General features: G+C 60.3%; 1 protein-coding gene across 2 annotated transcripts in view; it reads left to right on the forward strand.

Moving 5' to 3' along the window:
* Positions 1–24,221, forward strand: part of TXNRD2 (thioredoxin reductase 2) — a 33,771-nt gene extending 9,550 nt beyond the window's left edge. For both annotated transcript variants that reach the window (XM_065889951.1, XM_065889952.1), the window contains exons 7-17: positions 81–143; positions 2,493–2,563; positions 8,162–8,181; positions 8,866–8,957; positions 10,575–10,749; positions 18,814–18,950; positions 21,215–21,310; positions 21,535–21,627; positions 23,005–23,076; positions 23,158–23,255; positions 24,098–24,221. In XM_065889951.1, coding sequence (XP_065746023.1) covers positions 81–143; positions 2,493–2,563; positions 8,162–8,181; positions 8,866–8,957; positions 10,575–10,749; positions 18,814–18,950; positions 21,215–21,310; positions 21,535–21,627; positions 23,005–23,076; positions 23,158–23,255; positions 24,098–24,221 — 1,041 coding nt within the window. The remainder of the gene's footprint in view (positions 1–80; positions 144–2,492; positions 2,564–8,161; positions 8,182–8,865; positions 8,958–10,574; positions 10,750–18,813; positions 18,951–21,214; positions 21,311–21,534; positions 21,628–23,004; positions 23,077–23,157; positions 23,256–24,097) is intronic.
* Positions 24,222–25,304: the final 1,083 nt, after the last annotated feature.

Below are 25,304 nucleotides of genomic sequence, written 5' to 3' on the forward strand. Positions count from 1 at the left end.
GTGATGGGGAAGCTGGTGGAGCCCTCAAATGGGGACTGCAGGTGACCTGGGTGACTGTGGCTTTCTCGGTTTCTTCTCAGACTCTGCTTTCGGCCGACCACATTGTCATCGCCACCGGAGGGCGGCCGAGGTACCCCACGCACGTGAGTGTCCTCAGGAGCCCCCAACCCCCCACCCCGTTCATGGTCTGGTGACATGCACCTCCCACTCGCCCCTGTCCTCCAAGTGGCCCTGTGCTCACAGCTGCCACTTTCCACTGCCCGTGCTCTCGAGTGCCCTCTGCTGAGCCAGGTTCCCACATCCCCACTTGGCTGAGTCCCGAGAGCGACTCAGCTGCTGGGCCGGCCCCCGCCTGCCCTCTTCCTGTCCCCACATCACTTCTCCTCTATCTCCCTTGTTGATTCCTCCTTTTTAGCCTCAGAATGTTGGAGTCTTTGGGACTTAAGCCTGGTTCCTCCTCCCCCAAACCCAAATCTTATTCTTTAGTTGATGTGAAACTCACATACCATAAAATGCACCCTTTCAAAGGGTACAGTCCAGTGAGTTCCAGTTTATTCAGAGTCGTTCACCCGTCGGTCCCACTACTGAATCTCAGAATGTTTCATTCGCCCAGAGCGAAACCCTGGCCCCATCAGCCGTCGCTCCCACCCCCCTCCCCCGGCCCCAGCAGCCTGCTCTCTGTCTCTGTGGATTTGCCTGTTCTGGACGTTTCACATCAGTGGGATGAGATGCATGGCCTCTTTGACCAGCTTACGGCTGAGTGATGTTCCGCGGTGGGTGTGACATTCTGTTGTCCGCTTGCGTGGTGGACCTCTGGGTTGTTTCCACTTTGTTATGAGTGATGCTGCTGGGAGCCCATGTGGATGCGAGTTGTCCCTTCTCCTGGGCAGACACCTGGGGGTGGAGGTCCCAGGCCCCCGGGGCGGGGGGCAGCCTCACCGTTTACATCCCCACCTGCAGTGCGTGGGGTTCATCCTTTTTGGTTTCTTCTCGTGTCTTGTGATGTTTTACTGAAAAGTGATCATTTCAAATAAAATGACATGTTCACTCTGGAAGCTAGGATCTCCCTCCACTTAGGGATTTCGTTTATTGCTGCTTGTCTGTTGGGTGATTTTTCTGGACCAATTTTGTAAACTTTTTATTCTGTGTCCTGTGAGGCTACTGAGGTCTCTGCTCAGTGGCCAGCTAGTGACTGGGCAGAGATGTGCTTAAACACCAGACCCAGGAAGTCTCCCCGTCTTTGCGAGGCTCCCCACCCTCAGTGCTCAGCCTGGTGGGGGGCGCTCTGCCTTCGCCCCCACCACCTGCTTCTGCGGGGCCTGGAGGCCAGTGCTCAAGGCCGCCCCAGACCCAGACATAGGCCCAGGCAGGTGGATGGGGAGGACCAAGGGCGTGGTTCTGCCTCCTCGCAGACTCTTAAATCTGAACCTCCGTCCAGTTCTGTGCTTCCACTGGAAACAGGAGCTGGGAGGGTGCCAAGGCAAGTGCCCACTCCAGTCCTCAGGACCATGACGTGGCCCCTGCTGCTGTCAGCCCAGCAAGAGCAGCCTCCAGAGGGGACCAGACAGCTGTGCCAGGTGGCCCTGGGCAGGATGTGTGGCTCCGTAGGAGGGGAGGGCTCTTATTCCAGTAGCCACACAGACAGGGGCCAAGTGGTGACCATTAGTGATCCCTCACCCACAGCTGGGCCCACATTGGCTCCACTCAAAGCCCCTGATGGCCGTGGTCAGTTCCTGGGACCTAGAGAACAGCTCAGCTCCACCCTGCACGTGGCTGCCAGAGTGCCTGCGAGGAGACTGGCCCGGCCTCTCCCTGCTGTCCGCTTGCCTGAGGGGCGGGGGGGCGGTGGGGGGTGGGTGAAGTGGGAGCCTCGGGTCCTGGGGAAGCCGCTCAGTGGCCACTCTGCTCTTGGCTGCCCGCCCCGGAGCCTGCCAACACTTGTTGTGTTTTAGTCCCTTTGATATCCAGACCTTTCGATCTTCTTGAGCAAACTTAAGAAATTCCTGACTTTATTTTTTTTGCCAATTGGAACTGTAAACTGTTTGAAATCCGTTTCCTCTCTCCCAGCACATCTGACTCTCAGGGGCCATAGAGAGGACATGTCCTGTGTCCCACACCTGCTGGGGTATGGGGTGACCTGGACAACTCCCGGGCACAGGACCCACCATGCTGTCCCTCAAGGGCCCCCGGTTGGTCGCATCCAGCCTCCAGCCTGGCGCCCTGGGAGCCGGCCCGCCCCGCTTCACCCCTTGCTCCCCACAGCCCTGGGTCTGGATCTGGAGGGAGTCCTGGAGAGCGAGAGGAAGGAGCCGCTGCCCCGGGCCCCCAAGGGAGCGGCCATATCCCCTGTCCCAGAGGCCGCACCCGAGGAGGTGCAGCCACATGTGGGCAGGTGGTTCTGGCCCAGTTGTGTCTACAAACTGGGCGTCCTCGGAGGGAGCCCCGGGGGCAGCCGGGGACGCGGGCCTCACGTTGACCCTTTTCCCGGATAGATCGAAGGTGCCTTGGAATACGGGATTACGAGTGATGACATCTTCTGGCTGAAGGAGTCCCCTGGAAAAACGTAAGGCCTGGGGCCCCACTCCCCTGTGCACACAGCCAGGCGGGGAGGACATGCTGCTGCCCCTCTGTAGCGCATTCTTTCCCACCTACCTGAGGGAAGGGCAAAAAGCCTGGCCCTGTGCCCATTTGGGGCTGACACTCTCCCAGGACTGAGTCACAGTGTGTGGCCGTTATTGTCTGGGGCGCAGGTTTTCACCAGGGTTCCCAGGAGTCGCAGGTCCCAGTGGGTCCTCAGGGCCATCTGGGTATGCGGGTAGGTGGGTGGGCCCTGGGGGAAAGCCCTGGTCCCCCCTCCGGCTCCAATCAAACGTCCCCATTTTCATCTGTTTGTCACCTGGGCTTCCCTGAAATCAGCAAAGGCTCGGGCTGCCAGAAGCCAGAGCCCAGCTGTGAAGCCAGGCCTGCAGCGTGACTGGCACCCCCGTGGCCAAGGGCTGGGTTCACTCCTGGCATGGGGTCCGGGTCTGGGTGCTGCTGCCAGGGCACTGAGGAGACCACATGCTCGCAGGGACCATAGAGGCCACCAGAGGGCGACAGAGGCTCGGCCGTCACAGTGCTGGGCTGCGGGGGACCAGCTGCCGATGGCCCGAGGGCATGCCCCGGGGTGGGCAGGCGTGTGCAAGTGTGCATGTGTCAGCATGGGTGAGGGCATGTATGTGTACATGTGAGCACGTGTGTGAACACGTGAGCACACGTGTGAGAGCTTGCGCGTGTGCTCGTGCCGCGCTCTGCTTGTCCCTGCTATCCCAGCCTCACGAGGTGTCCTTTTTGAGGGCTGGGCACGGCCCCTGGCATGGGGGTGTCTTGGTGTGACCTCCCACCACTCGCGGCCACCTCTTTGTGAAAGGCTGCAGTGAAAACCCCGACGTGCGTCTTCTTGTTGTCTCAGTGTTTCTTATGTGTCGTGTGCGCGGTCAGGGCTGTGTCCACAGTAGAGAACTGCGGTCCCGGCTGGGCGCCTGTGCTGCTCTCCCTGCCTGATGCTGCCTCGGCATTTCCATGGGGCCTGAAGGGAAGGGGGCCTCTCCTACTCCCTCTGGGGGGGTGGAGGGAGCACAGCCACTTCCATCTGCGGTCAGGCTCCTGGCCCTGGCCACCGCCTTGCCTCCCACAGGGCCCCCAGGCTGTGGTGGTGCTTCGACTTGGCAGTAGTTGTTAATTTTTCTGATGTCACATTTATCACGTTTTCTCTTTACGCCATAGTATCTGGGTTATTTGTTGTTTTGTCTCTGACTAGTAGGTTAAATGTGGCCTGGTTTCATTTGCATTTGCTATTATGTGTTCTTTTGTGTAATTATTGGCCATTTAAAATTGAGTGTGTAAGTTGTGTGTGTCTGTGAGTGAGCGTGTGTCTATGTCTGTGAGTGTGTGTGGCTGTGAATGGGGGCTGTTTGCTCCTGGGCCTTCTCTCTGGCTTTTCTCTTTCTTATCTCCCCGCGGGTTTGCTGTCAGGGCTGAGATCCCGTGTTGTTTACAATTGCAGATTTTCTCAGCTTGTCCTTTTAACTCATGTAACATACAAATGTGACATACAAATGTTTTGGTCTTATTTTTTTTAAGTGTAGCTTAGGCTCTTTTACACTTAATGGCTGTTAGATTTATTGCATGTTCAGGAGGGCCTTTCCCCACCAAAATCTTTTTTGACAAAAGCCCTGGATTTCCTGTGGGTCCCAAGGCCTTGGGGCGTCTGCAGCACATCTGTGGCAGAGACGAGGTCCCATGCGTCCACCACCAGCCCCTCCCACCAGCCTGGAAGCTCCTCCAAGCAGAGCCCAGTCCTGCTCTGGCCCTGATTTGGGGTCCCTACCGCTGCGCAAGTGCCCAGCGTGGTCTTCAGACCTGCGTAGTTTTCTTGCGCATTGATTTCTCTGGGCACTTTGCCAGCCTCTCCGAGGTGGACTGTGGAGACCGTGGTGCCGACGGCCTTCAACCTGCGGCCGCCTGGACACTGGCTCCCCGCTCGGTGCTTCTGGCCTGGCCGAGGCCACCCGTGTGGCCCGTTAATCTCCGCCCATCACCAAAGGCCAGCAGTTTCTGAATCCTGGTCTTTTCTTAAATTAGTTCCTGTGCGTTTTATTTTCTCTTGTTTGCTATTTCCCTGTTACATTTTGAGAGCCAAGTCCACCTCCAGGGGGGCCGGTGTCCGGCGGCTCTCACTGCCCACTGCTCACCGGAGGCTGGTGTGCAGAGAGGCCGCACAGGCCGGAAGGAGGCCCGGGCGCAGGGGCCCCGCGCAGCTGCCCCCAGTGACCACGTGCTGGGGCAGCGGCCTGCGCGGCCAGGAAGACAGCCCCAGATATTGGGGTCAGGAAAGTGTTTATTTTCTTCAGAAAAAAAAAACGTTTAGGAGACTTTTTTTTAAAAAGCTCTTTCGTTTAGAAGGAATCTAGGTATGTTATTGTTTAAGGAAAAAAGTGTTTGCAATGTATCAGTCACCCGTTCCATTCTGAGCATGATTTATGTGAGGAAATGGTTTTTTTAAAAATTAAGCTGGAGATATATCCCTGTACGATGCTTCTGTGAAACGCAGCTTTTGTGCGGAGCTGTGGATGCAAGTTGTAACAGTGTGATACGGGAGTCAGTGTTTACTCCTTACATTCCTGCCCGCAGTCAAAATAAGCCCGAGGGTCTACAGTAGCATTTCTGTATTTTATCAGCTTGGGCTGGGCTGGGGGGGCCTCTGCTCACACTCTGAGGGGCTGTTTCTGCCAGATTTATTTGCCTTATAAATATTCCCCGTGTTTATTTTAACTCGCCTTTAAAATGGAGCTGAAATGAATATGGACCCGAGGGCTGCCCCCGGCCCTGGAGGCCTCCCGAAGCCAGCCAGGACCTTCCCACTTGGCCCCGGCCAGGAGGCCAGCCGGCGGCTGAAGGTGCCCAGTGTGCCTGGCCTCGGCCTGCAGCGGTGGAGCCTCCACTAGCCGGCTCCCAAGGGCCCATGGGCTCCGTGGCGTCCTGTCTTCCTCCCCACGATGGGGTGCGGGCCGCGGCTGGCGGCTCAGAGGCATCTGCATGAGGCTGTGTGGCCAGCAGCTCAGGCCTGGAGAGCCGGCCCTCAGCCTCCGCTGTTGCCCCACCCGCCTTTGCCCCCCAGGGTCTTGGTGCTTTCTGGACATCCTGTGTCCAGCTGCTCCTGGGGCCCCCAAGCTCTGTGGCCCCAGCATTTCCTGTGCTGGCGGGACAGCTGCAGGGCCCCCATGCTGTGTGGGTGCACCCCCGGGGAGCAGATTGGGGCCTTCAGACTCAAGAGGCAGGTGGAGAGCTCTTTAAGCTGGGGCTCCAAGGCCTGAAGGAAGGCTTTGTTTCTGCTTCCTCCCCCTTCAGACTTTAAGGAGAGAGCCAGCCCTGTGATCAGGCTAATCCCACGGCAGTTACACCTTGGAGTACAGTGTTTGCAGCACCGAAGGGCACACAGAGGGGCTCCCTGAACACACACACAGCTGAGTGGGGCTCTGGGTGCAGGTGGAGCCCCCGTGGGGTGTCCTGCTGCAGTGTGAGACCGTGTGTCCAGTCCTCAGAGGCCCCACCACCCCAGGTCCTCCCTTTGCCTGCAGGGCCTGCCGTGGGCACTGTGCCTTGGCACCAGCCTCAGCCCCACCCAGGCTGGGGTCTCCTAGGTGGTCGGCAAAGCCCATCTGCAGCTTCAAACCTGCCAATAAAAACGCAGCGTCCCTTCAGGGCTGCCTGCACCCCACCTGCAGGCGCCAGCTCCATTTTTGCTGTTTTCTTACTCCAGTCCATTTGAAGGGAGTTCTCTGGTTGAGACCTTGAATCCTGCATTTTTCGAAGAATAATACTTATTTGATGAATTGGGGGCAGGGTGGAGTGAAAACCAACACTGTTGACCGTCTTTCCTCTTGGAGACAAGATGAGGCCCAAGGTGACCATCAGGGCCAGTGGATGCCTGCCCGCTCTGAGGTTTCAGCCACCCATGCTTGGTCAAGGACGTCCACTGAGGCCCGGCCTGGCTGGTGCCTGTCCCCCAGATGTGCCCTCTGTTGGCGGCTCGGAACCAGTAGCCTGGGGCTGGGGGTACCATGACCTGGAGGTGGGAGTGGGGGCCCACCCCGCCACCCTACCCTGCTCCCTGCAGGGGTTGAGGAGGTGCCCAGGGACCGCAGGAACAAAACGCTTTTGCCAAAATCAGGAGACCATGTTGCTACGTTGCCTGGAGCTGGGCTGTGGGCTTCAGGCTGCAGCCACTGCCCCACCCTCCCAAGAGGGTCTGCTCTACGGAGACAGGAAGGCTCGGACGAGCAGGACAGCCCAGCAGGCGGGCAGTGGGCTCCCCGGCACCTGCATGTCACGGTTGCCCAGGCCATGGCCACCCTGAATGGGAGCACAGGGCACTGTGAGGTCCACACAGATGCTCTTCATTGGTCCTTGCATTGGGGCAGGATGTTCAAAGCAGCTCAAGCCTGTTTGCATTTTAAGTAACTCGTAGTTTCATATTTTAAAGAAAGGCTTGTCCCCTTCCCCATACACATCGAGACTGAGAGAGGGCAGATTGTGTAACGTTGAGTGTACCCACACGCAGACATGTGCATTGTGCCTATGTGTGTGTGCCTCACATGCCGAGCTCTCCCCACTCACTCTGCACAGGATGCCAGCACTCCTGTCCCGGCTCCTGAGAGGAAGCCGTATGCCAGTTGCTTCCCGCAGGGCACTGGCAACAGTATTCCCAGAGATGTGCTGCTGTTTGAAATGGAATTATATCATTAGTACCTGCTGGGGTCAGAGCTGACATTTGCTTATCCATCCTTGCATCACCTCCTCTCGTTCAAAGGCTGAGGGGTGATCTGACAAGCCCACCCACACGCCGCCCAGGCTGGGAGTCTCCGCTCTGTGTTCAGTTCTGTTCACGTGTACCTGTGTGCGTGTGTGCGTGTGTGCGTGTGTGCGTGTGTGCGTGTGTGTGTGTGTGTGTACGTGTGTGCATGCAGGGTATGTGCAGCTGAATAACAGGAGAGGCTCTGCTGGGTCCCGGCATCCTGTGTCCCTCTCCCAGGCTGCCCTTGCCCGGGGAGCTGACTCTCCCAGCCACAGGCCTGTGTGCAGTGGGGCTGGGTGGGCATGGGGTGGGCCGTCTGCCTGGGCCCCATGGTCCCAGAGTGTTCTGCCAACAGACAGGGCTTCCAGGAGCCGCCCCTCGTCTGGTGCCTCCCCGTCTGTTTCCAGCCTGGCTGCAGGAGGTCCAGAGGAACCCAAGGCAGAACTTTCCTTAGGAGAGAAGGAAAACCCTCCTGCTTCTTCTGACTGGGCTTCGTCCATGTTTGTCCCGCCTCCAGTCCCATCCCCGGGACGTGCTGTTTTGTCCCTGGCCACTCATTCCTTCGCCACCAGGCAATTTCCCAAACCAGCAGCTCTGTCTGTCATTCACAGCTGGAGCTCTGGGAAGTGGGTTTTGTACATTGGGACAGCCTGTTTGAACAGTTAGCCGCAGGGACTCCGCAATAGTGACATGTCAGCTGACAGGCACCCTGCATGAAGGCTTCAGGGCCCCGTCCCCCTCAGAGCCCCACCAGGGACGGCTGCGTGCATCATGGCGGCCACGTGTGAGACTCAATTTCTCTCTCTCTGTCCATCTCTCTTACAGGTTGGTGGTTGGGGCCAGCTGTATCCTTTGCTGCGTGCAGGTGACAGACAGATAGACAGCTGTGTTCACCATCCTGAGAGTGGAAGCTTGGGCCCCAGGCCCACCTCCCCCGCTCACTGCACTCTCTCCCATGGGGCTTGCCCTCTGCCACCTGGAACCAGGCACTTACAGGCACTTACAGGCCCACTCAGGGCGGATGACCTGTGCTCGAGGGACAATTTGAGGTTGACCTTTGAGGCTGGGGCTTCCTGGAGGCTCTTCCTGAGTCACTCGCTGGCTGGGCAGCTGGACACAGCCGTGAGGCAGACGGTCCTCCCTGGAGAGCAGCCCCACTCAGGCCGGTTCCTTAAGGGGGAGCAGTAACTCCAGGGAGGGTGGAGGGTGTGTCTGCAGGAAAATGGAGACACTGAGGTCTGGGCACATCTCCTGTCCTTCACCACACAGGCCCCTTGGTTAACCTCCAGGGAGTCTGGACAGAGGCCCCATGGAGGCAGAACCCGCCTGGCCTGTGGGTGCTGAAGGGAGCCTCCACCTTGCCCTGGACGTGTGTTTGAGAGATGGGGGTGGTGGGGAGAGTGTCTCTGTGGCCAGTGTTGGAGACTCTTCTGGGCTGCTGGGGACTGGTGGAGACGGGGGCTGCTGGCGGAGGCACCGGGGGTCTTGCTGCCTAGCTTCCGTTAGCGTTCCTTAGCCTGCTCTGGCAGACGTGGCCCTGGAGTGTGCTGGCTTCCTCACTGGGCTCGGCCTGGATACCACTGTCATGATACGCAGTGTCCCTCTCCGGGCCTTCGACCAGGTAATGCCGGGCCGGTGTCCCCTCCACCTGTGGCCCACCTGGGCAGGTGCAGGTGTGGGCTGGGAGCGAGGTCTCAGTCTTTAGAAACTGGCCCTTGAGTCGAATGAGGAGATTGTTGGCAAAATAAACACCTGCCAGCGTATTGCAGCAAGGGTCAGCACGTGGGGAGTGTGGCAGGGACCAGAGGGACACTGGGCACGCTGGCCAGCTCACGGGCCATGAGGTCAGGTCACCCAGTAGTAAGCGGCCAGTGTGTGTGGGCAGAAGTGCTGTCCTGGCTTCCTCGCTGAGCCCCCTGAGGTCCGAGGAGCTCCACTATCCAAGGGTAGCATGGACAGGGAGCTGGCGGCAGCTGGTGAGGCCCTGGGTGACCGTCACGGGAGATGGTGGCCCGGCCACCATGGACTGGAAAGACGTGATGCTGAGCCAGGCCACTGCAGCCTCGCCACCTCCCCGTCCACCGCACGGGGCAGCACCGGCCCTGGGGCGCAGACTCTCTCCCTGATGGTGGACGTGCCCACGTAACGAGCGTGTGGAGTTTTTTTTTAAACCAAAAACCCTCCGAGGAGATGTCACTTTAAAATCCAGGTCTGGGTTGTCATTGTCAAGACACCAGGCTCCTGGTGCCCTGCAGAAATGGGCACTGTCCATTGCACAGCTCTGGGGCAGTGCACCCCTCGGTCCTGTCACCTGCTCAGTACACACGCCCGAGCACCTGTCACGGGGACACATGTCCAGGGAAGGCCTCGAGCCTCATGCTGGACGCAGGTGGAGATGGGGCCCGAGAGGCAGAGGCCCGCAGGGACGTGGAGAAGGGGGCCAATGAGGCTGAGCTGGAGAGCCCGGTTGGCGGGTGGTCATGGTATCAGGAGAGGGAGAATCTGCATGTGGCTGGCACACAGAAACGGTGGGGTCACCAGGCTGGAGTCGGGGGAGCGGGGGGAGAGCAGGCTCCAGGTGAGGCCTTGTAGCCTGCCCACCTGTTCCTGGGGCAGAGACAAAGCTCCTCATGCTGGGGTGGCCCCTGAGTCAGGAGAGTTAAACAGTGACTTGTATTTTCTCTTGATGGCTTGTTCGAGCCCCCACCGTGGCCCTGGGGGCACAGCTGCCTGGGCTGGGAGGGAGGAACCCCCTGCAGCGCCTCCTCATGCCGTGCCACCTCCCCTAGCAGTTCTTGGTGGGAAGCGAAGGTGCCCACCTCCACTCCCAGCTACCCCACTGCTGACCCCAGCCGGGGGGCCAGGCAGGCAGAGCCCGGGAGAAGGGGTGCATCTCTGCCATTTCAGTGAAGACTCAATTAACTAACATCTAAAGAGAGTCCAGAGATCACGTGCACCCTAACCGAGGGGCTTGGGTCCTCAGATTTGGAGGGGGTCGGGGTGTCAGAGGCTCTCCCGGCTCGGCCCTCAGCTCCGTGGAAAGCAGGGCACTCGGAGCGGGGCGGCCTGTGTGAGGCATCCTGGAAGAAGGCGTGGGGCCCTGACCTCTTCCATTGGACAGACTCCCCTGGGGCCCCGGACCTTTTCAGGCTGTAGGCCCAGGTCCTCTCCACAGGCCTCAGCAGTGACACTCCCACTGCTGCCCGGTCCTCAAGGCATGTCCTCTTGTGCTTTGCAGCAAATGGCTTCCTTGGTCACAGAGCACATGGCTGTTCACGGCACCCGAATCCTGAGGGGCTGCACCCCCTTGAGGGTGGAGAGGCTCTCAGATGGGCGACTCCAGGTCACCTGGGTGGACCTCGCCTCCGACAAGAAGGACACAGGCACCTTTGACACCGTCCTGTGGGCCGTAGGTAAGGATGCTCAGGACCCCATGCTCCTGCGTGCACTCGGGGACCAGGTGCTCCTACGCACACTCGGGGGACAAGGCATACTGCCTTCCCCTCCATCGGGCATCTTGGCCCCCTTCTCGCCACTCCTGGCGCTCGTCACCCTGCTGGCTCTGGGGTGGGGGCTGGACAAAGGCCATGAGGTGGCCCTGACCAGCCTCGCTCCTCCTCCGTCCGAGCACACTGTGCTCTCCTGGTCTTTCTTCCCCAGCACTCCTCGTACTGGAAATGAAAACCAAGGAAGAGCTGTGGATGGTGGGTCGCAGGCAGCTGGGTTTTCGTCGGGGAGACTAGTTAGTCCTATGGGTGGTTTATCGAGGCCTCGCGTACATTTCCTACTAACTTTAAACCTTGGTGTAGATGTGTTTTTTTAGTAAATTAGACTTGTTTTCCACTATAGCTTCAAGATAGCTGTTTATAACATACAAACGATAACGGAGTTTTTACCTTTTTTTAACTGTTTTAACGTGTGAGTAAGATAAAATTTACTATCTTGGGCTTTCCTGGTGGCGCAGTGGTTGAGAGTCCGCCTGCTGATGCAGGGGACACGGGTTTGTGCCCCAGTCCGGGAAGATCCCACATGCCGCGGAGCGGCTGGGCCCGTGAGCCATGGCCGCTGAGCCTGCGCATCCAGAGCCTGTGCTTCGCGACGGGAGAGGCCACAACAGTGAGAGGCCCGCGTACCGCAAAAAAAAAAAATTTACTATCTTAACCATTTTTAAGTGCTCTGTTCAGTGACATTAAGTACATTCACACACCACCCTCCACCTCCAGAACTTTTCATCATCCCAAATGGAAACTCTGTCCCCATCAGATAACCCCCCACCCCCTCCCAGGCCCTGGCCCCCACCCTCCTACTTTCTGTCTCTGTGACTCTGATGACCAGGTCCCTCAAGTGAGTGGGACCCTACAGTGTTTCCCTTTTTGTGTCTGACTTAGTTCACTGGCATTGTGTCCTGGAGGTTGTCCGTGTCATAACCTGTGAAGGTGGGCAGTGCTGCATATGGCACACTAGGCTCATCCAGGCATTTGCCAGTGGACACTTGGGTTGCTTCTGTCTTCTGGGTGTCTTGGAAAATGCTGCTGTGGACAGTGGCATGCAGAAACCAGCTGCTGTTAATACGTGAACGTAATGGAGATGCGAATGTAATGGAGACGTGTAGCTTCTAGCCAGCTTCTTGTTGCTTCTGACGCGTCCCCCTGGCTGCCTTCAGCTCTGTGGGTCATCTAGTGTTGGGAGTGGGTGTCCTCCCGGCCTTGCCAGAAATCACACTTTGCAGATTTGCAAAGGCAGTGTCTAGTGATAGGGCAGAGGCCCTGGGCCTTTCCCAGCAGTGGGCTGGCTGCCACCCTGCCTCCCGTGCCCCGAGAGGCATGGGTCCACCTGTTTGTGGGGGTGAAGGCCGAGCAAGCGTGGCCATGCAGAAACGGCTTGTTGGTGACCTTGTCGGGCACACTCCCTCCCAGGCTGGGCCCTCCCTGCGCCCGGCTGCCCCCACGGAGAAGGGGAGAGTGGATTTGGGGGGCCCCTGCCAGGGCTGGGACGGTCAGCCTAGAGAGGAATGGGCTTTGAGGGTGGAGCAGAGAGCGCAGGCGCTGCGAGGGGCTCCCCACAGAGGGGCTGCGGGTCCTGCTCCCGAGGGCGTGTGGGCTCACCTGCCGGGACACCCACCTGCCTTGGTGCCTGTGGCCCGTGGGCTTGGGACCCTTTTTCCTGATCTGTCAACTTGCATTTTAAATGTAGGGATGGTCAGTGTCTTCGTTCTCCCGTGCTTCCAGCCCGTGGGTCTCTCCGTGCTGAGCCCGGTCACTCGTCCCCCGTCTGGGCCTGGGCTCTGAGTCCGTGTGGTCGTCAGACTTGTTGTCCGGCTCCACAGCACTCGGCGAGTGTGCCGAGCCCGCAGAGGGCCTGTCCCCCAGCGTTTGTCCACCCCGGCTTCCCAGGCCCCCACGTCCCCGGAGGTGGGCCCGGGGGGCAGCGCCCTTCTGAGAAGCTGAGGTGCTCAGAGTAGTGGGAAATCAGAGCATGAAACTGCGGAGGAGTCAGCGATTCACTTCTGAGGAACAAGGCAAAGATCTGAAATGCCCGGAGTGAACTTACTGCCTCTTGACCAAGATCCGCTAAATTACCAGAGGAAATGTTCTTGACCAAACTGTAAAAGTAAATCTTACGTAGGTTTATTTTGATGAACGCTACTCAAACCCAGAAACATAAACTGATTGTTATTAATTTAAAATCCGTTCTAACTGGCGAGGTGGCTGGTTCCCCCTCCCACTCGCACCCCATCCTCCCACTTGGTCCCCAACGCCTTTGTACTGAGGCGTGGGCCTGCACCCAGGTGCCATCAGCTGAGCCCACGCTGCTGGCAGCAGCCAGAGGGTGAGGGGCCGGGCCCTCGGAAAGCCTCATGGTCCTCCCAGTGTCCAGACGACCCTGGTGGGCGGCAGGCAAGGCCCCGGGAGCCCTCCCCAACTGGTTTTGTTTTCTGTATTTTCAAAAAGAGCATCCCCCAGACAGTCTGCCGGGCGTGATTGATGCTGGGGGTGGAAGCTTTTCACAGTCCTTGGCCTCTGACCTTGCTTTCCGAGGCGGCGCTGCGGTGGCGGGTTCCTGGCACGCCTCCTGGGTCTGCACGGGCAAGTGCTGGCGGGGCCACTGCTCCCACCAGGTTTTGTAAACATTCAGGAACCATTTCCCAGTTTAACAACCGGGAATGTTCTCCGCCTGTTTAGCAGGTAAGCCTTGAGCCAAGCGTTATTTCTACTTGCAACAAAGGGTGATCCTGGAGGTCAAAATACAACGACCTGGGCGGCACGGCTGAGGAGGCAAAGAGCTCGCAGACTGTAGGTCTGCCCAGACGCCAGTGCTGCATCCACACCGGCTGGACTTGACATGTTAAAAATGAAAAGGGAAAGATGCACCTCATGCCCTGTGGACTGTCCACGTGGACGGCCTTGGCCACAGCCGACGAGGCTCGCAGATGCGGGGATGGGACGTGGGCCCTGCAGTCTGCCAGCCTCTTCCTCGGTGCAGCCTTGATCTCCACGTGGTGGATTAAACACATTAGCAGCTAAAGCAGTTAATTGCTGTGCAGGGGGCCGGCTCATTGTTTGTCTGTGAATCACCCACCCACACCAGGTGTCTTAGATAACAGGCTGGGAACTCGCAGGAGGAGGATTTCCTGTCTGCAGATGTGCCGATTACGGTGCTGAGTGAAGACAGTCAGCCCGCCTGCCGCAGGCTCGTGTTCACCCGCACAGTTAACCACTTGTGGCCTGGAGCCTGGCTGTGGTGGTGGTGGGGGGGTGGGGGGCGGGAGCAGGACCGGCTGGCCCTGAGTGGACACCTCCGAGCAGGAACCCTCAGCTTCCTTGTAGCTTCCTCTTATTTTAAAGAATGGCTGGAGCACCATGACCTCGGAAAAACCAGGAGCTGAAACGGTCCCGGGCCCCTCAGCATCTCCAGCCTCCAGGGAAGGATGAAGGCTCTGGAACGTCCATCCCTGGGCCACAGGAGCCCTGCCCAAGTTGGAAGAGCCCACCCAGGTGGCCACTGTTACGGGGCCCAGAGTGCCTGCCTCGAGACAAGGCAGGGGGAGTCAGCCCATGAAGCCATCTCCTCTTCTTCAGGCTTTGTCTTAGCAAAAAGCCATTGCCGTTTACCTGTGTCACGTTTGAGCCTCAAACGTGGGAAAAGGGAGCTCGTGAGATCTGGCTCAGGACTGGAGGCCAGTTTCCCAACAGCACCCAACGACCACACTGAAGCCCTTGGGCCCGAGGACACAGTGATGGGGGCCCGAGGTGCCCAGGATGCCTGCAGCCGGGGCCCCTTCTCCGTCCAGGGCCGCCTCTTGGAGGTTGGGGAGGAGCTGGTAGTCTGAGCACAGATGCAGCCTGGTTCGGCCAGCTTCGGGCCAAGGCTACCAGGCCTGTTCCCTGGGACCGTGTCTTGCTGTGGTTGCGGGAGACCCTCGTGTGGCTGTGTTCTCTTAGGTGGGGACCCCACAGTGGCCTGGCTGTGCCCCCTGGGAGGGTCGCCCAGGGTGGGTCCCTGCCTCCCGGCACTTTGCCTGGGCTGCCTGTGCACCCTCGCTGTGGTCTGTCTGACCACAGCCTGTGCTCACCATTCACACTCCTGCCGGCACTTAAATCTTCCCTCGTTACACGATCCCCCTGCTCGTCGGGAAGTGTGCTCCAAGGAGGCATGAAGTTGGAGGGAATGCCCGTCTTCCTGTAACGGGAGGCAAGGGGCACGTGAGAGGACGTGTATCTGGTTGTCTGCGTCCCCGTGTGCTGAGGAGCAAGTAGCCATGACCAGCTGGTGGTTCTCCCAGTGCGACCCGGGGAGGCTGGACTGGCCCGGCCGCATCGAGCACTCTCGGGCGCAATGCTGCCCTGGGTGTCCTGGGCAGTCGGCGCTGGGAGGGAGGGCCATCCCAGTTTCGAGGCACCAGAGCTCACACAGTCCCCCCAAGGGACTCCGGCCAGCAGGCGAGGGGCAGCTCCAAGGGCAGGGTGTGTGGACATCGCCTCCAAGGAGGAAGCCGGGTGTCTGCTCGTACGTGGAGTTCTAGTGTTCTCGTCATTTGTAATAAGCACGGCAGCGAGTCACGTGGGTTTTAAGGAAGAAACTCTTACAAGGGAAGAGAATCACGAGGATGCGTATAAATGAATGAAAAGGGCAGTATCGGACATTCTCAAGAGCAGATACAGCTAATTTAACATGTGGCCGAAAAAACACCGAATTTTACTAGTAGTCAAAGAAGTGCAAATTCAGTCCTCACAGTCCCCCCTCCACCGCCCTGCAAATGAGCAGAGCCCACTGCCACTGAGGAGGGGGCAGCCCTGCCTGCGCCCCGAAGCCCCCCTGAGGATGCCATCCTTATCCTGGGGGCCCACCAACCCCGTGCAGGGCGAGGAGCAGGCAGCCCGCGTGCCGGACAGGGCAGTGTGTGACCGTGACATGCAGGGTGACCGGGACAGGCCTCCACCAATCGTGGGAGGAGCACTACCTGCACACAAGGTGCGAGGGAGGCAGTCGGAGAACGACGTGACCGTTGCCATGTAAGCCCAGCCTGGGCCTGAGCTGGCGCCCGAGCGACCAGCCACTGGGTAGCCCCCCGGACCCCACACCCGTTCTCCATCTTCCTCTGGGGCTCTGGGGGGCTCTGGGCCTGAGCTGAAAGGGAGGGCATGACCCCCTGCTCTGAGCACGAGGGGGCAGCGCGGCAGAGGGCGTGGGCCTGTCCCTCCCTGTGTGACCCCTGTCGAGGGCTTGCCCACCCCAGGCCTCACCCGCAAGGCCCAGCTTCCAAGCCCTGAGGTGCCCGCGGCTGCCCCTGGGGCTTCGCCTGCTCCAGCCCCTCCCTTCCTTCACTCTTCATTCTGGAAGCGTCAGTGGAGTGCCTGCTGCATGCGGCCTGTTCTTCACTGTACTGCCCCCCACCCCCCATCAACCATCCATTTATTCTTTTTACCAGTGGCCTGGCTCACACATCCCACATACTTTCCAAGTTCATGTATGCAGAACGTCCTAAAAAATCCTGGCTTCAAAATGGACTGCAGAGGCCACCTAACTCCAGCATATGTTACCGTCTCCTGTTACTACTTTCAAATTTATCTTTATTTCCTTTGGGATCTGGGATATGGTTTGCTGGCATCTGCAAGGTGTGTAGTTACCATGGTTACCACAGGCGCAGGAGGAAGCACTCTTGACCTCCTGTGACCAGCCAGGCAGGGGTGCAAGGGAGAGCCTGGGACAGCATGGCCGGCGTCAGAGCAGCTGGTCCAAGTGCTGCCGGCTTTGCCCTTGGACTCTCCAGCCCCAGCCCAGAGTGTCACCAGGAGGCGCAGGGCCCGGGGGCCTGGAGAGGAACCTGAGGACTGAGCTATGAGCCCCTGCATAAGGGGCTGTCGCCCACTAAGCCCATGCCCTCCAGTCCTGCCTGTGGGGCCAGCTCCCTCCTCTCTGGGAGCACAGTCCAGTCCCCTCCCAGGTGCCCATTGGGTCCCCAGGCACCTTGGCAGGATGCTGGGCAGGCGGCAGGTCCCACTCTGCACTCATGGGTCTCCATCAGGACCATAGGGCCAGTACTGGTGCCGTCAGAAGGTGGGGCCCTCCTGGCCTTGCACTACCCGTGTCCAATCTGACGGCGAAGGGCGCCAGCCCTCAGCCCCCGATTCCTGGGGCCGAGCCGAATGCAGAGGCCGGAGCCATCCGCTCAAGAAGCAGGCTTAGCTGAGCCTGTGTTTTGACTTCCCGCCAGGAGAGCAGCTGGAGACTTAAGGCTCCCCTCCCCGGGCTCCACCAGCCACCACCCAACCTCTGGGGCCTGAGCCATGGAAGCTGTGGGAACTGTGCCTTTGAAGCCATGCGTCCTGCCGTCGGGATCCCCCAGCCACGGTGACAGGGGCCACCCGCTGCCTGCCTGGGGTCGGGCAGGAAGAGTGGCCCTTGCCGCCCTGGCTCGACAAGGCCACATCGTCTGAACTGGGAGAGAAAGGGTGGTGAGGCAGCTCAGCTGTGACGGGGCCCAGGCTGTGAGCACACGGAGCCGGCAGTGCCTGGCACTTCCCCTCCTGGCCTCTCCCCCAAGAGCAGGGTTCGTGCGCTGACTGCCTGCAGGGATGGGTGGGTGTGCAGTGCAGGCCCTGGAGGTCTCGGAGCTGGGGCTGCCCGGGGAGTGGGGGGGTGAGGTTGCGCGCACTGTCTGCCTCCTTTGGGTCAGCTCGTGCGCCATGGGTGCCGGGGGAACGGCCGCTGCCAGATGTGGGGACATGAGGCCACAGCCTGGTGGCAGAGAGAGGTAAACCCACGTGGAGCACCGTCCTGCCTCGCACAAGCTGCAGGAGGGGTGTCTTGGTGGGGGCGGAGGCCAGCCCGGGGGGCCACGTGGGGACCCTGAGACACCCCTGCCGGGAAATGCACACAGGGGATGGGGCCCCAGTGTCTGTGAGGCCTGGGTCCTGTTTCCGACTTCCTCTTGGGCTGATGCCTTCAGAGGCTGCAAGGTCCTGTTGGGCTGAGCCTGCGACCATGCTGATCCTTCCTGTCCATCACTCCACCATGTGGCCTGGGGTACCTGGCCCCTCGGAGTCCGGCCCCTTCCGCGGGGAGGGGCTTAGGGGTCACAGTCTGGGGCTGGGGGCACATCGCCCTCGGTTACTGCTGCTTCTACACCGTTTCTGTGGTCAGAGCCAGGAGCCTTGTATTTTTTAAAAATCATGAATTTCCAATTCAAAGTTGACGTTACGGAGTTTGAACCATCCTCTTTGAGTGACACGTAGGACCTGTTAGTATCTTCACTTGTGGGGACGTGACCCTTGGAGGTACAGTTCCAATGTGGGTTCGCAGGGTCTCCCGAGTTGTCTTTCCACGTGTTCTGTTACAATAGGCCCCTTTGTTTTAGGTTGTTTACAGGTTATAGGGATATTTTCCATGTTTGATTTTACTTTTTGAATATGTATACGTATAAACTGTGTATATTTTTTTTTTTTTTTTTTTTTTTGCAGTACACGGGCCTCTCACTGTTGTGGCCTCTCCCGTTGCGGAGCACAGGCTCCGGACGTGCAGGCTCAGCGGCCATGGCTCACAGGCCTAGCCGCTCCACGGCATGTGGGATCTTCCCGGACTGGAGCACGAACCCGTGTCCCCTGCATCGGCAGGCAGACTCCCAACCACTGCGCCACCAGGGAAGCCCTGTGTATATGATTTAAAGAAACAAAATTGTATCATAGGATGTGTTTAGGAGGGTCTTGTTGCTGACTCTCCATCCACCCCATTTCCTCCCCATTCCTGCTCCGTCCTTTCATTGAGTCTATGCAGGTGTTTGTGTGTGCACATGTATACACACGTGTGTGTGTACGTACATACATGTGTGAGCACGTGTTTGAGGCCCTTGGCACTGTTGGTGCTTGATGTCTTACCAATTCTAAGTGGACATTCTGAGAAGGGTTTTAAATAAAACAAGGAATCTCGGTCAGAACCACTAACGAAAACCTCCCATCCTTGCTCTTTGTGTCCTTCAGGCCGAGTTCCAGAAACCAGAGGTCTGAATTTGGAGAAGGCTGGTGTGCGTACCAACCCCAACACTCAGAAGATCCTGGTTGACGCCCAGGAAGCCACCTCCGTCCCCCACATCTATGCCATCGGAGACGTGGCGGAGGTATGGCCTGCGCCACTGCCTGCCCCCAACCCGTTCCCCGACCCTGTACCCCCGCCTTGTGGCTCACAGGGGCTCTGCGCTGAGCCCCAGGAGGACTTGGCATCACCCTCGCCTCCATGCTCCTCCTCTCTGTGGACAGGTGGGTGGACAAGGGGCACCGTCCACAGATTATTCCGTGAAGCTCCTCACGGGTCAGCTCTGAGGGATGGTGTCTGTTTGCACACCATGGAGTGGCCTCGACCCCCTGGCCTCGGTTTACCTCTGATCTTGGGCGGTCCGCACTCCCGTGAGCCCGGCTTGGGAGGCATCGGTCAGTGGCCCCCCTTAAGGGCCCAGCAACACCGGGGGCTGCTCAGCTATGAGCCCCGGCGCCTCAGGATCAGTCAACCTGTCCTGCACACGTGCATCGTGTCCCGAGGAGGGCAGCCAGGGCAGGGTCCCAATCATAGGCTGGGCCCCCAGACCTAGCAGGCCTCTGCACGGTGCCGCCCCAAAGCGCCACGAACTGGGTGGTCAGAACAGCAGAATTTGTTCCTTCCTGTTCTGGAGGCCCAAAACCCGAGGTCAAGGCATCAGGGCTGTGCTCCCTCCTCTGGGGAGGACCCTCCTCGCCAGGTCCAGCTTCTGAGGCCCCAGGTATCTTCACAAGCATCTCCTCCGGGGCCTGCCTGTCCCTGGATTTGGGGCCACCTGAATCCAGGCTGACCTCATGTCAATCCTCACTTTAATTATCCCTGTAAAGACCCCAACTTCCCAGGAGGGCACAGTCTGAGGTTCTGGGGGGATATGAGTTTGGGGGTGCTGTGAAACCCACCGTGGTGTTAGTTTATGTTTATTCTTCACACACTGAGCACCAGGCACTTTTCTGGGTTCTGGGGTCACTGCAGGAACAGACAGAAGTCCCAGCCCTCATGGAGGTGATGTTCTGTCACAGTCACAGATGACAAGCAAATGAGCTATTTCAGGTGTCAGGAGATGCTCAGTGTGGGGGTCAGAAAGGTGGCGGTCGTCATCCATGCTGTGGGACGGCCCCTCCCTCCGCCTCCCCAGCCTCCGCTGCAGCTTGTGATAGGTGGGGGGCTTCCAGAGAGCCTGGCACACACGTGGAGACGGTGGGGGGGGGGCGTGGGGAGGCCATGCACGGCTGGGCCTCCCTTTGTTCCCGAAGGGCCAGCCTGCTCATCTGGAGACAGTCTGTCCTGCACTACAGCCTGGCCCCGGTGTCCCCATTGTACCAGAGGGGCCGCCCCCGCCGTGGCCAGCGCTCAGATGGGAGCCAGTTGGCTGTCGCTTGAGCCTCGAGCCCCCCCATGAACCCAGGCTCATGAGATGCTGTGTGGGAAACAGCCCCCTGTGTCGCGACCACGGGGACAGCCCGCTGGGTGCGTCAGAGCTCCAGCCGCTCCCCCCGCTGGGTCATCTGGCCACCTAGTCGACCCATTGGTGTGGACGAGGCTTCATGCTTGCTCACTGCCCTGGGGACCTGGCCGCTTAGCTGGGCAGTGCTGTGTCTTAAAACACTCAGCCTGCTCCCTCAGAAAGGTCACTCTGAGCAGCAAGAAGCGTTAACCCCCAGGGGTCTGGCGAGGGGAGGCCGTGGTTCAGGGAGACCTCGTGTGCCGTGTGGGCTGTGTCCCCGTTAGTCAGGCCGGTGGAATGCACGGGCTGCCTACACGGCTTTATCGCTGCCGATCTCCATTCATTTCTGGAATGTCAAACAACATCTGCATTTCCTGCTGCTGCAGGGGTGATTGGCAGCCAGCCCCAGGCCGATGCGTGTGGGGACACGGGGGCTGTGCCACCCCCTGCTCCCCGGCAGGACACACCTTGGGGCAGAGGCCTCCATGAAACGGCGTCCGATCTGGGCTCGGTAATGGGCTTGACGTGCCAGACAAGCTGCGTGTCGGAGCCCACTGCTGCTCCCAGGGCCCGTCTTAGCCCGAATCCGTTAGTGCGAATGGGTAAATGGTGGCTGGGTCCCTTTTGAGCTTTGTTGTGGGGGCAGCTCTGCAAAGGCACTGACGTGAAGAAGGGGTCCTGAGAGAAGTCACAAGTGGGTATGGGCGGTGTGGCCAGGCTTGTTAGCGGCTCACCCCCTTTTCCAGGGAAGGGGCCGTGACCACAGCTGTCTCCCCCCAAGCAGGACAGAGGGGAGCATGCGGGAACAAGTAGAGGCAAAATGCGTCTGGGGGAGACGCCCCACTGGGAAGGCGGTACCCCCACTGAGGGTCAAGCTGAAGTAACCCCGTGCTCCCACCTCCCAGGGACGGCCAGAGCTGACGCCCACGGCTATCATGGCCGGGAGGCTCTTAGCCCAGCGGCTCTGCAGTCGGTCCTCAGACCTGATGGACTATGACAACGTGAGTGCCCCTCCTCTTCAGATGCCACTTGCAGCCTGCGGGAGCTGCAGCTCGTTCTGGGGGTGCACGTGTGTCTGTGCGTGCAAGCATGTGCGTGTGCGTGTGCAACTGTGTGTGAGGTGCAGCCCGGGAACAAGAGAGGGGGTTGCCTGTCCAGGGACTAGCCTGCAACTACCGCTCTCGGTGTACCCCAGTGGGGTCTTCAATCCCGGTCCACCCTCCAGGTCCCCACGACGGTCTTCACACCGCTGGAGTATGGCTGTGTGGGGCTGTCAGAGGAGGAGGCCGTGGCTCGCCATGGAGAGGAGCGTGTGGAGGTGAGTCAGGGCCCCAGGGAGGGGGCTGCCAGGACACAGGCCTGTGTGGCCCTCCACCCCATCATGGCCGCCCCCCACAGAGGCCCGCGGCAAGCGGGAGTGTTGGCGTTCTGCTTCCTGGGGCCTGCAGCTTAGCAGGGCGGGGCGTGGGGGCCCGGAACGATGGCTGTGATGGGCTGGCGGTGCTGGCAGGCAGCCCCGGGAATGACGGGGCCTTTGGGCTGCGGCCCACCTCAGGGGGGTGCATGTCTGCCTTGACCTGAAAGGCTCCTCCTGCCCTCCGACCTCTGCTCACCTCCACCCCTGCCCTTCTGCCCCCGCCTGGCCCTGTGCCTACTCCACGAGTCTGGTCCTCATGGGCCTCTGTCAGCCCAGACCCAGGCACCCACCCCGGAGGGAGGGGTTTGTCATCAGATGGGGGTTTCTCTGGGGTCTGCTTTGGCCACAGCGTGTGCCCCAGGTAGCCTGGTGGGCTGTGGGTGCTGTGGCAGCTTGCAGGCGGGCTGGGAGAAACCGGACCCACGTGGCCACCAGAGCAGCGGGGGGCCCTTTGGGAATGAGCGCCCCGGGCTCCAGTGCCTGCCCTGCATCCCTGCGCCCCGGTTCCCTCCATCAACGGCACTTTATTTGCTGTTTTTGTTCGATTCATCACAAGTGCCCTGGGACATGTGTCCATGGCATTCCGTGATGTTGTTTTATGTTTCACAATGTTGAATGGCCAAATGCCCTTTGTTTGTTTTCTTTTCAATTCTGTCTTCGTTAGAACAATATTCTCTGAAGCTGCATTAATTAATAATGGCTGTGCAGCACATGTGAGGGCTCTGCTCATTTTTTACTCGGCCGCAGCCCCGAATGCGCTATCGGCCCTTCTCAGGCGCTGAAAGCCTTTGTCCAGCAGCTCCGGTGGGGGCCGCGCCTGCCCCGCCCCTGGCTCGAGTGAGGGCCCGGCAAGCACCGAGGTGCCCGAGGGAGGCCAGATGGGCGGCCGGGCCCCCCTTCCACTGCCCGCGGTCGCCCCGTCCATTCTCTGCAGCGTCCACCTGGGCTGTGCTCCTGGGCGGTGCCCGTGCCTGCACTGAGCCTCGGGCTCTGGGGCAAGTCAGAGGGTAGCCAGTCTGGCACCCGTTCCGCTGCTGTAGTTCTTGGGGGTCTTGGGCCTGGTGGGAGAGCGTCTGTCTGCAGGCTGCCGTGCCGGGAGGAGAGGGGTGCCTCCGAGGCCAGCCGAGCCTTGTCCTTGCCCCAGACCACAACCTGCGGGCTGAGCGGGCAGTTCCGGCCCACCCCCCCACTGTGCCCACAGCCTGTCGAGCTGTAAAATGCCCCCGGGACTTATTTTGCTGCAGCCGCTGACCCAGGAATCCGTGTCTTGTCACCCAGGTTTATCACGCGTATTATAAACCACTGGAGTTCGTGGTGCCTGAACGGGATGCGTCCCAGTGTTACATAAAGGTGAGCATCCCCGTGGGCCTGGCCGGGATGAGAGAGAGCCCCCACGGCCGCGCACGCCCCTGCTGACCGTGTGCCTTTCAGATGGTGTGTCTGCGGGAGCCCCCACAGCTGGTGCTGGGCCTGCACTTCCTTGGCCCCAATGCTGGCGAAGTTACTCAAGGATTTGCTCTGGGGATCAAGTAAGTCCATAGGAATGTGGGCCGTTACGTGACACTCAGGCTGGGGTCCCCCGAAAGTCAGCGGCACCGCTGTCGGAAGTCTGCCACATCAGGGTCACTCGTGGTCATGTTTTCAGAGAGTGTCTGCCCAATGGGATGGGTCCGGTCGGTCACCTGAAAGGTGGCCATGTCCATCTCTGGCCGAGCCAACCGGGGGGAACAGGCTCATGTCCCCAGCCAGGCCTGAGGGGCACAGTGGGTCTTCTCTGCTCAGAATGAGGGTTGGGGGCTGAGTGCCCAGTCAGTCAGGAGCAGGGCCTCGGCATCAAGTGTGCTGGGAGGGCCTCCCGGGGGGTACGTGTCCTGTGGGGCCGGTCCCAGCTGCAAGCTGTGCATGGCGGGGCCCCGGGGCCCATGCTGCGGAAGCTCTGGTGGGGATGGGTTTCTGGGTGTGAAGAGGCCGGGCAGCTGGTGAGGGGCTGTCAGAGGCAGGAGGGCTGGGGTGAAGCAGAGGGAGGGGGCTGAACTCAGAGAGGAGGGCGAGTGGGCCTGTGCCTGGTGGGCTGGGGGCAGCAGGAGGCCAGGCAGGTGGGAGGTGGGCCCCAAGGTGGGGCTGCCTGGCTGCTGCAGGCTCGGGGTGTTTGCTCCAAGGGAGGTGGGGCGGGGCCAGCATAGGTGTTGGCAGGTGTTCCTGGCTGCCAGCTGGAGAAGAGAGGATGGGGGCCAGGGCTGGGGGACGGTGAGGAGACCGTGACCTCCCAACTCTCCCCCGTGTGCTACCACCTGAGGATGGAGGCGGGGGGGACTGGAACACGCCTCCCTGCACTGACTCGTCCCCCGAATCCCCTGTCCCCGGCGTGCAGGTGTGGGGCCTCCTACCAGCACGTGATGCGGACGGTGGGCATCCACCCAACCTGTGCCGAGGAGGTGGCCAAGCTGCGCATCTCCAAGCGCTCGGGCCTGGACCCCACCGTGACCGGCTGCTGAGGCTAAGCGGCCATCCCTAGACCCAGGGTGCTCAGCATGACCTCTGCCCCCACGGCCAGGCTCAGCAGAGGCTCAGAGCCAGGTACGCATGCCGGGTAGGTCCTATGTTTAAGGGGAGTAGGGTGCCACTGTGAATTGCTCTCCAGGTGCAGGAGAAGCTGCACCTGCCGAGAGGGCCCCACCCCTCACAGGGCACTCCAGACCCCAGCCGGGTTGCTGCTGCTCCTCATGTACAGGCGGTGTCTGGAGGCCGGGGTCACCCCGTAGCGCCTGTCCTGGGGGCAGGGGGGTTGGGGATTCAGGGTGTGGAATGCTTAGTGGGCCTCCCTACCACCTGCCCCGCTCAGAACAGCCCAGCTCCTTTCTCTCTTGCCCAGAAGGTGGAGACGCAGACTTGTGCTCAGAGCCGCCCGCAGTCTGGTTCTGTTAGACTTTGCAAAGCCAGGCTGAGTGGGCTGCCAGAAGCCCCGGGGTGTGATGTTTGTCCTGAGACTCATCTAGGAGGAAATAAGCAAGTCCCTACCTGACCCCAGCCAGGGGGATGCCTGTGGTTGGGGCCTTTCCGCCTGTCAGCCTGAGAGGGGCAACCCCTGGCCGTCGGCCCCTCCTGGGTTGGGGTCCCGAGGCCCCGGGGGACTGTGGACAGAGCAGTGAGCACCCACGGGATGCCCACAGGTGGGCATGAGGGGCCAAGCCACGGCAGAGGATCAGTGGGCAGTGGGCCAGGCCCAGAGCCTCTCCTGGGGCACCCAGGGCACTGGCTCCTCCACAGCTCCCGGACAGGGCTGCCTCTGATGAGCTTTATCATTTCAGGGTGTTTCTAACAGTTATGCACGACCTGGTGGGGCAGGGCCACCCCTTGGCTGGTTTATCCTCTGTCCCCCGAGAGTCCCTGTGTGCGGGCGGGTGTGGGGACGTGGGGCCACCCCATGCTGACCCCCATCCTCGGCAGGCAGGATGCTGGAGGCTGAGCCCGGGTGAGCCTCGCCCCTGCCCAGTGCATCTGGACCAACCGCCGAGCACCCTGCAGGGATGGCCCAGGCCTGCATCTTGCACCCCCGCCCATGCCAGATGATGACGACT

The sequence above is a fragment of the Phocoena phocoena genome, chromosome 13 (assembly GCF_963924675.1).
Source record: "Phocoena phocoena chromosome 13, mPhoPho1.1, whole genome shotgun sequence".
Taxonomy (NCBI): domain Eukaryota; kingdom Metazoa; phylum Chordata; class Mammalia; order Artiodactyla; family Phocoenidae; genus Phocoena; species Phocoena phocoena.